At 44.8% G+C, this 16,928-nt stretch overlaps 1 protein-coding gene across 1 annotated transcript in view; it reads left to right on the top strand.

The window, feature by feature from the left end:
• Positions 1-16,928, top strand: part of Ptpn21 (protein tyrosine phosphatase non-receptor type 21) — a 57,004-nt gene that overhangs the window by 23,581 nt on the left and 16,495 nt on the right. Inside the window, exons 4-10 of the mRNA XM_032908246.1 lie at positions 2,356-2,453; positions 3,677-3,744; positions 4,392-4,462; positions 6,978-7,065; positions 7,686-7,774; positions 11,684-11,771; positions 12,746-12,825. Coding sequence (XP_032764137.1) covers positions 2,356-2,453; positions 3,677-3,744; positions 4,392-4,462; positions 6,978-7,065; positions 7,686-7,774; positions 11,684-11,771; positions 12,746-12,825 — 582 coding nt within the window. The remainder of the gene's footprint in view (positions 1-2,355; positions 2,454-3,676; positions 3,745-4,391; positions 4,463-6,977; positions 7,066-7,685; positions 7,775-11,683; positions 11,772-12,745; positions 12,826-16,928) is intronic.

The raw sequence follows: 16,928 nt of genomic DNA, 5'->3' as shown, positions 1-16,928 counted from the left end.
CAACCGTGCAGACTTGTGACAGCTCTACAACGCAAAGCCTGGTTCTTTTCTTACATCCTGTTGCCCTCAGCATCTCCTTCCCACTTACTAGGTTCCATCATAGTTTAAGACATCTGGACAGGTTCTAGGTCTCAGCCATAGAGTCAGGAAGCAGAGCACTGGTTTCTAGGAAGCGGGGAGGGAGGAGGATTACGGTTCATGCAAAGGAACTCTTACAGGCGATTGGTACTCAGGCTCTTTACCCTGTAGCAGTGACGTCATGTGTTTTTTATATGACAAAACTGTATGTTGGAGCAGATTATTCCATGGTAGTTATACCCCAAAAAGGTCTTAAAAAACAGTCAGGGCTGGAGATGCAGTTCATTGTTAAAGCAGTAGTGAAGCTCTGGGCTTAGTTTCCCCCCACTTAGAAAACAATGCTCTTCTCCCCGCTAAAAAAAAAAAAAAAAAAAAAGCAAAAAAAAAAAGGCATTGAACAGAAATCTGAAACACACAAGGACTCGTCAGGAAAATGGCAAGCAAAAACCAGGCAGCAGAAAACTCACTCACATGACAAGACCTTAGGGGGATTGTTGTTGCCAAAAGATAGTAAATTTTGAGGGTAATAAATGATGACTGGATAGATTGAAGTTTTACAAGTTCATGAATTGCTAGTATGTAATCTCTTGGTTACTACACTAGTCCACTTTTTGTTACTTATGACAGTATTGTAACAGCCTGTTTGAGTGCTAACAGGAAGAGACTTGCCTCACCATTCTGAAGTACACATCTGTAAATGTGGCACTTTCCTGGTATGTCATTTACAAGGAAATTTCCACATGGGTTTTTTTACATAAAGAATATTGAAGTCGCAATGAACAATTTGTAGCATATATTCCATAATAAAACCTGCTCAAAACTAAGGTAAGAAGCAAGCCCCAGTTAGTTTGTTCTATGTATATAATGGATGCTGCATTCCAAGGTTTTTACTTGATGTTAGGAAAGAGTCTAGAATAATGAGGAGTATGTGGCACATGCCCAGTAGATATACCTCTTTAAATACCATCTCTTTTGGTTTTTGAAAGCCTTATAGAAAGTTGCAGGTTTCCTCCCTTTGACACCCCAGAATTACCAGTATTCTATTCAATTCACTGATTGCTAAAAACCCATGTTGTCTGCTAGCTGGTAGAAGGGGAAAGCTGGATCTAAATTCATTTTATTTGAGTAGATGGAGTGTTGATCAGGTCGTTTGGTTACCAAGGGCAGAGACTTAAAGCCGAGCTGAAAGCCTGCCATAAGAAAGCATATGATTCTGGGGAACTCAGATACAGTCTGCGCTTGGACTGCTCAAAGAACAAACATAGAGATGGCAGAGTCACTGGACCAAACCTCACACTATCTCCAGGGTCTAGAACGGTGCTATGAACAAACAATGACAGGCCCTAGCACTGACCTATTCAGGGAGTAGAAGGAAGCATCATGTTTTGACTCTGGAGTTTATCCTGATGGAGAGATGATAGGAGGACACCTTGCTGCTTGACTGGAAATGCATTGGTGATAATCCCTTGCTGGACTGGGACATGTCCAGTGCTGGTAAGGGCTTTTTCAGTCCCTTCATTTTATTGATAATATGCAAATCTACAAACTCTGACTTGCCCAATCCTAAATCTGAGGGCTAGAATTTACACCTAGGCCCCCTTGACACTGAGGGGGCAGAAGAGGAAACCATGTGGTTGCTGGGACTTGAACTCAGGACCTCTGGAAGAGCAGTCCCTGCTCTTAACCACTGAGCCATCTCTCCAGCCCCTATGTTACAGAATATTAAATTCTCTTAGAATTGTTATTTTTAGGATTGTACTTTGAAAACTTAACAATAGCCTGATCTGAAACATCAAGAATTATTCGCCTTAAATTTTACAGAGCTACCCACCTAAAGTCTTATACTCCCAAGTTACAAGTGAGAGGCTTAAGAGTAAAGATTGGTCATGGAGTGCGTGTTTTCCTTACTATGAGGAATGGAATGGTTAGCCAGGACTGTTTTACAGGCAGAAGACAAATGGGGAGCTCCTCTAGAGAGGACTTTGACCAGAGGGGATGTGGCTTGCTGAAGATCAAGCCAGGCTCACACATGCTAAGCAAGCATTTACCCCAGAGCCACATCCCTGATCCCTTGTTTAGACTTTGAAATAGTTAAAGTAAGGGATAAATGGTGTGCTTATGTTGTTGTGGCTTTCTTTCCACTTTTTGAAAATACCCACGGCTACAGTTTTACTTGACAGTTTCCGGTCCCACACTAAACTATGGTAAAGTGCAGTGAGTGAGTCTTGGCTGGAGATTATAGTTATGTGGGTTTCATAAACTCATCCTTTAAAACAGGTACCAGTATTACCTGCAGCTGAAGAAGGATGTTCTGGAAGGAAACCTTCCCTGCACATTGGAACAAGCCATTCAGCTGGCTGGCTTAGCTGTTCAAGGTAAGCCATGCATGTGAAGGAGGGCTCTGTCAGAGTAAGGTACTGGCTATAGAATCCTGTAAGTAACTGATTTTCTACATGAATCGCTGTAATATTTATGTATTAACAGAACACTAGGTTTTTTTTTTTTTTTTTTGGTTTTTTTTTTCGGAGCTGGGGGCCGAACCCCGGGCCTTGCACTTCCTTGGCAAGCGCCCTCCCACTGAGCTAAATCCCCAACCCCTTAACACTAGGTTTTTATCTGGAGACTGTAGGGAGACTCTTTGGATCACTTCAGTGAAATGTGAGACTTGTGGACATCTCTGAAAGACAAGTTATGTAACATGTCAAAGGAGCAAACATACACTTACATGTACATATATCAAAGCATGTAACATGCTGAGTGTTCATTTCGCTCCAAGATTTAATTTGAACTTAATATTTTGGGAGGAATGACTTTTCTATCAATAAGTTTGATGAAATTATATTCACTTATATTTAAAGAACATCCCATCTCTTTGGTTTCTCTAATAATAACTTCTAAATTGTAGAGCAGTCTCACTCATAATAGAAGTGGTTTTACTTCATAAATTTTTAAAAATCAATTGCACATGTCTATGTGTATATCTTTGCTGCCTGGAGATTTCTGCTGGTGCATTATTTTAAGTGGTGACTGGTGTTTAACCATGGAATCTGGAATATAATCAAAAGAAAACTTCAGCTGGACACAGTGCCATATAACTTTAATCCCAGCAAGGAAGCAGATCTCTGTGAGTTCAAGGCCAGCCTGCTCTACATAGCCAGTTCTAGGCCAGTCAAGACCACACAGTGGGTCCCTGTACCAAAACAAAACACAAAGGAAAAAGAAAAAGTGATAAAGTTCCTCCAGATCCTAGCCGGCATGGACTGTCACCTTGGTGTGCAGTTCCCTGTATGTCGCCTGAACGTATGTATTCACGGGACATGCTCCCTGGCCCCACTTAGTTTCTTCTCAACACTTACTTGTACACAAGTCACCTGCAGGGCAGGCTTCTCACTTCATAGACATTTTCCCAAGCCAGTGTGCATGAATCCACGTATAGTTCTGTAAAAGACACCTTAAAGACTTGCTCTGTTATCTGTCAGAGCTGGTTTCTGAACCACATAAACACATCATCCATTACTACTTACTGATTTTTGTTGTGCAAGTGTGTTGTTGTGAAAATTAAATGTAACTAACATGTGGATCTTATCGTTTTATTCAGCTGATTTTGGCAACTTTGATCAGTATGAATCCCAAGATTTTCTTCAGAAATTCGCCTTGCTCCCTGTGGTAAGACCTCTTTCGGCATTGGGCCCTTTTATGTGCAGTTTGTTCCTGTACTCTTAGCCACCCTGATGGCCCACGCGGTGGATGTTCTAAGCAGGACTGGCATTATACAGTCAGTTCCCTCTTGTAAACGTCTCGTGTGCCAGTCTTCCCTGTTGTAGTCTCCCTGGTCTTTGAAAATTCACAGACACGGAGGGCGTCAGTTTCTGTGCTGCACGTTTGGTTATGAGTCTGAGGAGAGGGATTTGGTTTTGGTTTTGGAGACTGACAACATGAATGTTGGAATGAAGTTGACTTGTTATCAGTGTTAAAACCTCTGCTCTCTAAAGTGGCTGTTGAGAAACTGGATGTGAGCATCTCAGTGATGCACCGGATGGACTGTCCTTCTCAGTGAGTTGGCGCTGAGCTCAGAACTGACTCAGGGCTGTTTCCAGCCTGGAAACTCAGCAGAGACACCCCCTTGGAGGAGTGGAGAAGGCAGGGCAAGTCCTTTGGCTTCTGAGCAGAAACCACTCAGTTCATTCCGTGCATCACGGCCATATACAAAGGCACAGCTTTTGTTCAGCATTTTGCCTCCAGGGCGGAAGTCAGTGACCGTAGCAGTGGCTCACGGTAAAGAACGCGCATGCTCACTCCTGTGTCTCCTTCAGGGGTGGCTACAGGATGAAAAACTGCTGGAAGAAGCAGCCCAAAAAGTGGCCTTGCTGCATCAGAAATACAGGTAACACAGAGAGGATCCACGGCTCGTGGCTGCTGGAGTTTGAAATATGCTTTGTATATAAAGTTGGGCACTTTACTGCAGCCTGTTTGTGAAGTGAATTAGTGAAACGAGTGCATGGTCAGGGAAGTCTGTCTTCTGATTCAGCACTCCAGGTGCTCCTCCCTCCCTCCCTCCCTCCCTCGTCCCTCCTTCCCTCCCTCCTCTCCTTTCCTCCTTTCCTTCCTTCCCTCCCTCCCTCCCTCCTCCACACCCCCCAATGTTGTTAGAGGTTGAACTCAGGGGCTTGTACATAGTAGGCAGTCACTGAGCTACATCCTCTGCCCTTGAGGTTTATGAGAACCAGGTTGACCTCAAACTTGCTATTTTGCACTGTGCCCATTGCCTGCCCCCATACTTTTGGAAGCAGGAGTTCTGTCCCCTGGGGAGCTGTGATGAGAGCCTTCATGTCTGTTACTCAGATTATCCTTGCAATTCTTGTCTTTGCTTACTCTCTCCAATGGTGAACCTCTATTGACCTAATCCCTTACTCTAAGCCAAGTACAAAGAAGTCCAGATACTTGGTATATAGGCCTACACTCTAATAGTTCCAGTAGTCTTTAAGGAGACTATTGCCTTCACTTAGAAACAAAGGAAACTGACCTCAGAGTGACTGAGGTCCCTGACACTTGCTAAAAGTGACTTGGAAGTAGCTGTGCCTGGTCACACCTCCGGTCTTTGTATGTAGTGTCTCTACCCCCATTGGTTGCAAAAGAGTAACTTCCCAAAGTACCGTCCTCTCATCTCTCCCTGTGCTCCTTCCCAAATGCTCACAGTATTTTCTCACTCTCCAGAAATCACTTTCCACTCTTCTACCTCAGTGTCTACACAAGCCATATTCCCCCTAGTGCACTTACTTGATTCCAAAGGCTCACTGACCCCAAGGCTCACTGACCCCAAGGCTCACTGACCTGAAGGCACACATGACCCGAAGGCACACATGACCCGAAGGCACACTGACCCGAAGGCACACATGACCCGAAGGCACACTGACCCGAAGGCACACAGGACCCGAAGGCTCACTGACCCAAAGGCACACAGGACCCAAAGGCACACTTGACCCTGAAAGGCACACAGGACCCAAAGGCACACTTGACCCTGGTTTTTGTCATTTTATTTCATTCATTTATACTGTCACTTAAATAATAGGACTTAGGAACCAATAAGTACTTTCTGTCCTTAAGACAGAGACAGAGTGCTGGGTGGTTCGGCTCAAAGATAAATAGAATAAGTCTCTGCCTTTCAAGCAAGTGTTCCAGTATCTTAGGGTAGACAGCACAACCCACTGTGGTAGCATCTAGCGATAGAGAAAGGGTGTGGTGGGGGAGGTGTGGGCAGATGGTGTGAGGACTGCATTGGGCAGTTTCTTCAGAGAAACTGGCAGGAATGATGCGGTCACAGATCCCTGAGCAAACTAGTGATTGCTGGGTCCATGTGTGGATGGTAGGTGTATGAGGAGGAGGAGGATGTGCGTGCACAAAGGTTCAGAAGTGTGAGGAAGGCGGTACAGTCAAAGCAATGCAGTCTGGGATGGCTGCAGTGGGAGGAGCCTTGGCACATGAGGGAGCAGCTCATGAGGGTGGGAGGGGAGTCGTGCTTAAACACCCTTCCTTCCTCAAAATTCTAGGGCTCCAGTCATCTGAACTAAAAAGGGATCTGTGCGTAGCCCCTTACTGCCCAGTTCTTACATTTATCATTTAGTCCTTTTTTTTTTTTTTTTAAGATTTATCTATTTCTTTTTTGTATGTGACTACACTGTTGCTCTTTTCAGACACACCAGAAGAGGGCATCAGATCCCATTGCAGATGGTTGTGAGCTACCATGTGGTTGCTGGGAATTGAACTCAGGATCTCTGGAAGAGCAGTCAGTGCTCTTAACTGCTGAGCTGTCTCTCTAGCCCTATCCCTTAGTCTTTAAAAGATTTATTCATTCTATTTTATGTGTATGAGTGTTTTGCCTGCATGTATGTACATGTATCATACACATGCCTGTGGAGGTCAGAAGAAGGCACCAGATCTCCTGGAACTAGAGTGCTATGTAGGTGCTGGGAATCAAACCCAGGCCCTCTGGAAGCTCAACCTATGCTCTAACCACTGAGCCATCTCTTCAGCCCCACTACTTGGTTTGTAAACCAAATTCTCAGTATTTTCTGATATTCTAGGATAATTAGGCGACTGCTTGCTAGTTTAGATTAACTCCTGGATTTGCCTTGATGACATCTTGGTGGCTACTTCGTCTCTTGTCTGTCCTTTTCACCTTCCTGAAGGCACAAGGTTAGGTATATTTGCCGTCTGCATTCAGCACAGTGCTTTATAGTGCATTTTTGATATGTTTCAGAGAATCAATATAACCGATTACTTATGCTTAGAAGCCTGAAATGTTTATAATGTTCTATTCCAAATCGATGTACATTGTTTTAGAAAAGCCTATAAAAGGTTTAGATGTGGGAGCAGCCTCACTAACATCTGTCGGATTGCAGAGGGCTCACAGCTCCTGAGGCCGAGATGCTGTACATGCAGGAGGTGGAGCGGATGGACGGCTATGGAGAGGAGAGCTACCCTGCCAAGGTACGGATGACTACTTACGGTTGAGCAAGCTGGGCGTGACTATGGGTACCCACAGACACAGCCACTCTGGTGGCTCAGATAGGTGAATCATTTGAACATAAAATAGTGAAATTTTGTTGAAAAAAAAAGGAGGAGGGGGCGCTTAGCAATTTGAGGAAATAGTGTGGCCACGGCCTTTGTGACCAGACGTCTGTAGTAAAGCACAGTCCAGCATTGAGTTTGTGCTCTGGTGGGGTCAGGAAATCGTTCTTAACATGGCTCAGAGGGTCAGGCACTTGCCACCAAGCCTGGTGACCTGAGTTTGACCCTGAGATTCACACGGTAGAAGGAGAGAGCCAATCCTCACAGCCTGTTCTCTGACCTCTGTGGGGGCACTGCGGCCTGTGTGCACCCACAGCCAAAGTAACCAAGTAAACGCAAGAGAAGGCTACTTTAGGAGAGTCCATGCTCCTCCGCACTCCATACTCAGGGCAGGACCGGGTTTGCCCGTTCTGTTTTCTTTCTGAGCGGTTGCCCTGTGGGTCTCCTGGACAGTGTTTACCTGGGAAGCAAGTTTAGGGAAGTGGATGCATTTGTCCCTGTGCTGTTTCCCAGGGTCTCCCCTCTCTTCTGTCCTCTAGGACAGCCAAGGAAGTGACATATCCATTGGTGCTTGTCTCGATGGCATCTTTGTGAAGCACAAGAATGGGAGGCCTCCCGTGGTGTTCAGGTACTGCTCTGTGTTTAAATACTTAGTGGTTATTGCTGACACGTCTGCCTCAGCTCTCACTGGAAAATGGAGATAATTCCCTTTCTCGGGTTAAATGGCACCCAAGTACAGGGCTTCGTTAACATGCTACTGTCTTCAAAAACAGATGTGCAGCGAAAAGGTCGGGTAGTGATGTCCTGCTTGCAAATGCTTCAGTGTGCAACTCTGCCACCACAGAGAAGCCATTCTTTGCCTTGAGAGGGAATTTTTCATTTGAGTTCTGGTTTCTGGGACTACTTATTCACTGTGAAAAATCTAGGCTTCCTTCTGACTGTAGTTATGGAAAATGCCAACATCTCAGCAAACTTCATTTTTTGCAAAGTTGCTTTCCCTCCAGTTATAAAAAACAGTACTGTTTGTACAAATCTTGGAGTGTATGTAGTAGGGAGGCAGGCACAATGACAGATGCAGCATGCAGTTCCTGGGAAGTGAACTTACAGGTGGGTTAAGATTACTTTCTAGTACTCTGTGTTCCAGTTACATCTTTTTGGACACATAATAATTCTTTGAGATTTTTATATCTTTGTATAATGTCTTCAGACCATATTACCACAATTTCTCCTCTAACTCCTTTGGATAAAGTCCCCAACTTGGTATTGATATATATATAATATATAATATATTTGAAACCTATGGAATCCATATACTCTTGGGTATAAAGCCATACACTGGAGCATAGTCAACCTCTGAGGGGCCGCACCTTTAAAGAAAGCTGACTTTCCCTCCCCAGGAAGCTGACAACGGTCAGTAGCTCCTAGGCTAGGGTTGAAGATGGGTTTGAACCTGTGCGGACGGTTACAGCTGCAGTGAATTCACAAATGCCAGCATTCCACTAGTGTCTAGATGACACTGTTCCATTCCATTCTTCCCTGACCTCTGGCTTTTATAATCTGTCTCTCTTTTCTTCCACAATGGTCCCTGAGCCTTGGTGAGAGGGTGAGTGACATAGATGTTCCATTTGTGATTGACCACTCCACAAATGTTTACTTCATGCACTTTGACCACGCGACTTTCTGTGTTAACCACCTCCCATCCACTGCACGAAGAAGCTTCTTTCAGAAAGTCTGAGAACAGCACTGATTGATGGGTGTAGAGATCCAATTTGGAGAGCAGTTTGATACTACGACCACTTAGCAAAATAGGAGGTTTTGCCCTGGGGACAATGAGCTCCCCACCATGTCCTCCTTCCCCATGTGGATCTAGCCTTACATTTACCCAGAAAGCGGTTGGGTACCCTGTAAAGTTTGCTCCACTGCTACACCTGTAGGCGTGTCCTGCCATGCCTGTCATGTGGCCCAGCACTCATAGCTGGGTAAGACCGTGGATGACGTCCCTCTCAGCATCCTGTGTCTCACCTTCAGGCACTGGGAAAGCTGGCCAGCAGGGAGCAAGTTCCCGATCAGTGCCCGCTTGACCTCGCCCGTTTATACTTAAATCTAGCAAATTAGGCCATGTTGTTCACTCTTATGTGTAATTCCTTAAGATCTGTCGTCTTAGAAAGTCAGTGTTATGATCTTCTGAAAGTATTTGCACTTTTGCTCTATTCCATTTTCTACTTTACTGTTCTACTTTCCATTCTACATTCTGTTTTCCTCTTATTTCTGGTTTCTATTGATTTTAAGCAACACAAGGTTGTTATTGTTTTCATTGAGCAGGGAAGCAGATCTGCCATTTTTGACTGTTGGTTCCTCTGTGTCTAGCATTCATTAGTGTAAGTTATGAGGAATCTGGTGCTGTGTTGACTGCTTTCTTTATATTTTCTCACATAATTGTCTTCATAATGACTTGGGGGGTGGTGGTGAGCAGACATTACCACCAGTGTTCACACTCGATAATGGAGGACTGAAGAAGCCGAGTGATTTGTCCAAGGTCACCCCTTCACAGCAGGAGATTCTCTACTTAGCTGGGGCTCTCGGGCACTGTATCATCACGTAGCCCTTTTATTTATTTATGTTTTTATAGCTCCTTTTACGCTTCTATTTTTCTACTTTATTCTTGAGAACTGGTCTTCCCCTTTAAGAACTTTTTTTTACTAAAATGACAACTCTTCTTTGTCTGGCTTTGCTCTACCGCCTTTGGGCCCTGAATTACTCAGAGTGACAGTGGCCACAAAGAGTAGATATGGCTTGGGGAGCAGAGCCCCTCTCCTACCCTGCACTGCGTGTGCGGGGCTGCTTCCTCTGGCAACGGGGCTCTTGTCCCCAGCCTGCTCAGATCTTCCCAGTGTGCTGAGCTGGGGGCGCAGGGACCGGAAGGTGGATCGGGGTTTGCTCAGACAGCTCTGTGCCCAGGGGTCGTCAGGAAGTCCCCCTTGGTTGCTTTCCTCACCACACAGGGATTTTCAAATTTGTCTCAATTAAACAACTAAGCAGTAAGTCAATAAATTAATTTTGATTTAACAAAGTTTAGCTAAATACTTAAGACAAGCCGAACATCCTGGGTCCAAAACTCCCCAGTTAAAGATGTGGGGGGCAAAGGGCAGAGTTCAGTGGCAAAGCACTTGCTTTGTGCTTGGGCGGCCCTGAGTCTGTGAGTGAGGGGAACGAGCTTCCCCTTGAAGTGCTTCATGCTCAGGAGCTTGGGATTTCCAGGTTATGGCTGCTCAGCCACTGCTGGATCCCAAATATTTCAAAGCTTGCCAATCTCGGGAGTTAGCCACTCTTCTGACCCCAGTGGTGCTGAGGGCACTGATGGCCCAGAAATGCCCAGCATCTCCCAGACTCGGTTTGCTTCTGACAAGATCACACAGCTAGGTCATAAAACCCGAATCCAGTCTGTAAAAGCTAAGGATGATAAAGTTAGACGCAGGGTAGAAGTAGGACCTACTGACAACACTCAGAGTAAGTCACCCTGGCTTCTGAGCACGTAGCTTCCCTCCTCTTCACACTGTGGCTTCTCAGAGTGCGTCCGTCTCTCGCCCCTTACTTACCATCCTGTTTGCCTTCACTGCTAACCAGGGTGTTTGCTCTTATGTTGTCTGGTGCCCCCCTGACCCACAAGTGCCTCTTTAGGGACCGTCGCCACACTGATTTTAGTGTCCCTAGGGCCTGTACAATTATGGTCATTGTGGTAGTGGACACCCTTTAAAGCATTTGTTCATAAGTGGTTGAGGCATGACAAGAGGCTAACATAAATGATGTGAAGCCGAGAGCAAGTCAGGGTACGAGTTACTTTCCTGTTGCTGCAATCAAATTCTCTGACAAAAAGCGACTAAAGGTCGTTCATTTTGGCTTACAGCTCCAGAGGTTTAGAGTCCATAATGACAGTGTAGTGTGGCAGGAGGCGTGGTGGAAGGGATCCAGGACAGGAAGCTGAGATCACTCAGCTCACACAATTGGAACAAATCTGTAAACTTGGCTATAATATATACGTACATATATTTATATATAGTAAGTATATATTTACATGTAATATAATTATATATTATTTATAATAGAATATACTTATATATATATGTTATATAGTGTTATATATTATATGTAAATATAATATTTATATATAAGTTATATATAAAATATAAATATAATTTGTTATATAATATATAAACTTAATAAAACAGATGCAAACATACTCATATATAATATTTATATAGTAATATAAATAAAATGTATATATTAAATGTATATATTTACATATATATTTGCATATATATATTTTTTTCTTTTTCTTTTTTTTGGAGCTGGGGACCGAACCCAGGGCCTTGCGCTTGCTAGGCAAGCGCTCTACCACTGAGCTAAATCCCCAACCCCTTTGTATATATATTTATATATGTATCATAAACTATTAAGTCACATATCAAACCTAAGGAACAATGATGTGTTACATCTCCTAGGTACATATGTGCACTCAGTATTCTCTGTTTTTCTTTAGGTGGCACGACATTGCTAACATGTCACACAATAAGTCCTTTTTTGCGTTAGAACTGGCAAATAAAGAGGAGACCATCCAGTTTCAAACTGTGAGTGAGCACGAAAGTTCATGGGACACTTTTCAAAAAAGTTAGCAAGCTAGGGTTTCTGAGTTCGCTTTTATGCATTAGGGGATGGGGAGTTTGGACTAATTTAGGACTTCATAATTTTATGTGCTGCAACAACTTGATGCTTTGAATGTTACAAAATAGCACTTGGGAAAAATGCTCACTTGTTAAATGTTGTTAAGCAAATGAGTCTTAGTATCCTTATTCTTTGATTCAAGTGACTTTGTTTTAAACATATGAGTACATTGTAGCTGTCTTCAGACACCAGAAGAGGGCATCAGATCCCATTACAGATGTGAGCCAGCATGTACTTGCTGGGAATTGAACTCAGGACCTCTGGAAGAGCAGTCAGTGCTCTTAATCACTGAGCCATCTCTCCAGCCCCCTTGAGTGACTTGTGAACTAATTGTAAAGAGACTGAAGTAGAGGGGAGAGTAAGCCTTGCTCCCGCCCGGTGCTGGTGAGCAGCTGTGCAGTCTGGTTAGCCTGTATTTGCTCTTGCCGTCTTAACAAAGGCAACATTAAGACCCTGGAGCAAATGTTTTGTTTGGAAAGTCTCCAGGCGCTATTTCTCAAGAGTAGAATTGATACAAGCATGATGTTTAGAACTGTTTGCTTACATTGCTGAGCAGGTCCTTTCATTTTCCCCATTACCCTCTCACCGTTTTCAGAAGTTAGCTGCAGGACTAGGGAGTAAGGGAGTCACTGTGAGGATGAGGGAGTCACTGTGGGAATGAGAGAGTCACTGTGGGGAAGAGAGAGTCACTGTGGGGAAGAGGGAGTCACAGGTAGGGGATGAGGGAATTACTGTTGGGATAAGGGAGTCACGGGTTGGGGTGGGGGTAATGAGGGATTCACCATGGTGGGAGTGGTATAGACACAATGTCTCTGCATTACAAGTGTCTCCCTCTCTGCGTGCTTCTTCTCTGCGACTCTGCGTGTGTTTCATTTGCCAGGAAGACATGGAAACAGCAAAGTACGTGTGGAGGCTGTGTGTGGCACGCCACAAATTTTACAGACTGAACCAGTGTAACCTGTGAGTATCTCCTGCTGTGGAAATTACAGAAAATCACTTGGGAATGGAAAAATGTAAAATTGCATTTATTCAGTTTGTGTGGGGGGCGGGGACTGCACGTAGAAGCCAGAGGACAACTTGGGTGTCCTCTCCATACCTTTCACTGTCATAATCCTTAAAGGTTTTTAAAAGAAGGAAAGGATTTTTTTTCCCTTTCTTTTTCTTTAGGGATAGAACCCAAGGCCCTCCACATCCTAGGCAACCATCCTACCACTGAGCTATACTTCCCAGTCAGAGTCTTTTTGTTGTTTTGTTTCTTTGAGACAAGGTCTCAGTATTGAGCCTTGGCGGGCCTGCAAAGTGTCATATAGATCAGGTTGGCCCGGAACTCACAAACTTCTGTCCCATTGTCTCTCCCTCCTCAGTGCTGGGATAAAAGGCGTGGGCCCCCATGTCTGGCTTGGGAGTAGTATTCTTTATAATTCTTAGTCAATATCCAGGCCAGTATCAATTTCCTGAGGAAAGATTATTCGTCTTTTAATATAAACAAATTATACAAAGTTAGAGGCTGTTCCGACATGTCCGCACGTGTGTGCGAGGGCCCTGTTGATAGTTATCCTCTCTCATCCCTCATCCCTCTCCTTTCCCAGTCTGCATCTTTAACACTTTGTTATTCCTTCAGTTGATTTGCTGGCTATAGAGCTTTGCTTTGAGGTTCTGGCAGCTTTGTACTCACTGTGTAGCCCAGGTGGACCTCAGACTAGCAGCAATCCTCCTGCTTCAGCCTTCCAAGTGCTGGGATTATTGGCCTGAGCTACTGCACCCACAGCTTCTCTTATATCATGTGCGCGCGCGCGCAAACAAATAATTTCCATCTTTGTGGCGCAGCCACCTTTTCTGCTCTCCACCTACTCTTGACTTTGCATATGAAATTGTGACTTTCAGAGAAGCCCGCAGCCGGGATTCGGGAAACCTCTTTAGCTGGCCTGAAGATGAGCATTTGTGATGCTATTCTTGCGTATAATAATCACATCCAAATAATTACAGAATCTATTGGCACATAGCATTTTCACTCTGAAGCTTTTCATAAATGTAGGACCATTCGCGATGAGTCATCACCACCTCAGTTCATTTTTTTTTTCTTGAAAACAGCAGTGACGGCCATCATGAAGAAGCCATTAAGAGTAATGCAGTTCAGTAAACCCAGTATTGCTTTGTGGCTAATGCCTTTTTGAAAAGTGTATTATGGCAGTTCCTAATTTGAATGATTTTAAAATTCAGAGAGAAAAGCAATGAATATGTGTGGGAGCTTGTTGTAATTAGAAATGCAATTTTTGGCGTATTGCCAAATGTGGGTAACGCCACATAGATATTATTAGCTACGTGTATTATTCTCGTATGAAGAACATTTAATCCTTTTTAGAGCTACTATGCATTTTCCAAATTTTGTTTTTAATTTCTGCGTATCCAGGAACTCTTAGTGTATTTATTTAAGAGTGCGAGAAACAATGTATCATGTTGTGCCGATTGTTTTCTGGGCAACTAGAGCTTATATCTCTGCTAATTCCTCCCACTTTGATGGGTAAGAAGATGGAAATTTGTACAGTCATTTTTGAAGGCCCTCAACGTAGGCCTCGTGACATCTAATCTTACGATGTTGGTAGGCTGAGGTGTTGGTAGGTTTCGTCCTTGTAGTTCAGCTGGATGAGCTTACTGTGGTGGACAGGTAACTGTGCCTAAGTGGTAGTTACCCCTGTTCTGGAGATGGAGTTAGTTTCCACAGAAAGGAGTCACTTTGTCCTACAGTGTCCGTAACCCTCCTTATGTTCTTTCTATAGGAGAGTGGTGCTGGGGCAGCTCTGATTCATCTAACCTTGGCCCCAGTGAGATGTACTCTGACAGGACCCAGTATTTCTCTTTCCACCCTGACAAGCCACCGGAGGTAGCAGGGCCATCTTTTCGTGCTAGCGTAGAAGCTCCCTTTGTTTTTTTATGTATAAACAGGAATAATGAGACCTTCCTTGATATCCCTTCAGGACTGTATTAGATATTAAATGAGGTAACGTGCCAGTCAGGTCAAAGGCCTCTTCTGGTATCCCGAGCCCAGCGCTCAATCCCCTAAGCTATATGAGGAAAGGTGAGTGCGGGATACAACATTTCTTGGTGTAGGGCCTTTTTATCCCTTCTTTGTGGGTTGTGCCCTCCAACCTGCAAAGCTAAGTGAGAGAGGGGGCCCAAGGGCCTTGAGAAAGTCAAATTTTCCAGTCAGGAGCATGCTAATGGCTGAGCACACTGAGATGGGCTGGCTGACCATGTAGTTTAGGATGTGGGTGAACGCAGCAGCAGGTCCACTTCTGTTTGAAGACTTAGGTAGTCGGAAGACTGACTACTGGCTCAGGGGATAGGAAGATGTAGCATTGTCCTTCCCTTCTGGCTTACTGGGTCCCCAGAGGAGAGAGAGGACTCACTGACGAGTATCAGTCCCTGGAAAAAGCGGGCCTAGGAGATATTGGGAATTGTCAAAGGTTCCCACAGTCGGGTGGGTCGCCCACCCTCCCTAAAAGGCTTGGGAACAGAAAGCTGACCTGGAACTGGAGTGAGGCAGCTTCCTTTTCTGTGCAGGTGCTTGGGTAGATAGGATCACTGTGACCTACAGCGAGGCTAGCCCCTAACCTCAATATTTCCTGTAGCCTGGTTTGGCCTCTGCTTGCCCACAGAGGCGAGTTTGGGCAGGGATCCAGAGTCAGGTCATTGACCTTGTAGTAGCCTGTATGTGCACCTCTGGCCTGTCCTGAAACAGGGAAAAGCCATGGAAACATCATCCCAGGGTCTTTCCACTGCCTAACACGTGATCAAAGCCTGCCCTTCGCTAGCTGTGAATAAACCGATGGCCTACAGAAAAGAAGCTCACAGAGCAAGTGAGACCTCCCTTAGAGCTTTAGGTTAATAGATTAATTCAGTGTGTGGGGGCACGAGCGCACACATTTGGAAGTTGGCTCTCTCTCGTCACTGTGTCGGATCCAGGAATCGACCTCCGGCTGTTCTCCTTGCACACATGTGTCTTTGCCCTCTGAGACAGCTCACCTGCCTCAGAAATGTTCACTGAGCATTGACTTCTGTCCCTACTAACCATGCCATTCATGTGCTCAGCACACATTTGAGGGCTGCTTATATGCAGGCATGTGCTGGGCAGTGGTCATACTCCTTGAGCTGCACGTAGGAGAATGATGAGAAAAACGAGGCAGTGTTAGAAAGGTTTGTCCTCTTCATCGAACTTACAAGTTAGTTGACATTAGGGACATAGTCATTAAAGTGACTGTAGGGACCGCACTCAGGCATCCAGCAGACCTGCTTGTTCAAATGCTGGTTCTGCCACTTGTTAGCCATGTGACACCGGTGTGATCTACTTAATCTAAGTATCACTTTCCTCATTTGTAAAACTGAGATAATGATGGGGCCTCCCTGATGGCATCGTTGAGATTAGGATAGCCACCAGTAGTCGTGGCACGGTTTCACCAAGCCGTATCATGCATTTCACTTGAGCGGACGGCCATTTTATTATCCTCTCCAGTGCACACACTGTAGCTACTAACCTAAGGAGCCTGGCTGCATCACTTCCCAGCATGGCCGCTAGCACAGACAGCATCCCAAGAGTTGGGGCACAGAGCCAACGGTTGTTTTCCTTCATGTGGGCTGTTGGTGATGGCTGGCCTCCTCTTGAACTGCACTTAGAAGAACAGTGAGAAAAAGAGGCAGACTGTTAGAAAGGTTGCCTGCGTCAGACCTTTCTGCAGGTGGAACTCCTTTGTTCTGTTTTTAGCAGAACTGGCTTCTGCTTTTCCCTTCCCACTGGATGCTGCCAGCAAAAGCCAATGGGTAAGAATGGCTGCCTCTGTTCCTTGGATGCTGTACTTCACTCTGAAGTTGTGTGTTCTTGCCCATGCTGGCCATCTGTGTGGATGTTATTATATATTTGTTGATAAGTGTGTTCTGTCAGCAACTCCTCCCACTTTTGAATATATGCTGTTTTTGTTTGTTTGTTTATTTTGGTATTTTGTTTTTGGTTCAGGGAGAGCATTCTTTTGAGACAGTGTCTCTGTAACCCTGGCTGTCTGGGAAATAGT

The sequence above is a fragment of the Rattus rattus genome, chromosome 7 (assembly GCF_011064425.1).
Source record: "Rattus rattus isolate New Zealand chromosome 7, Rrattus_CSIRO_v1, whole genome shotgun sequence".
Classification (NCBI taxonomy): Eukaryota; Metazoa; Chordata; class Mammalia; order Rodentia; family Muridae; genus Rattus; species Rattus rattus.
The sequence above is the reverse complement of the archived record's forward strand: the minus strand, read 5'-3'. Positions and strand labels throughout refer to the sequence as shown.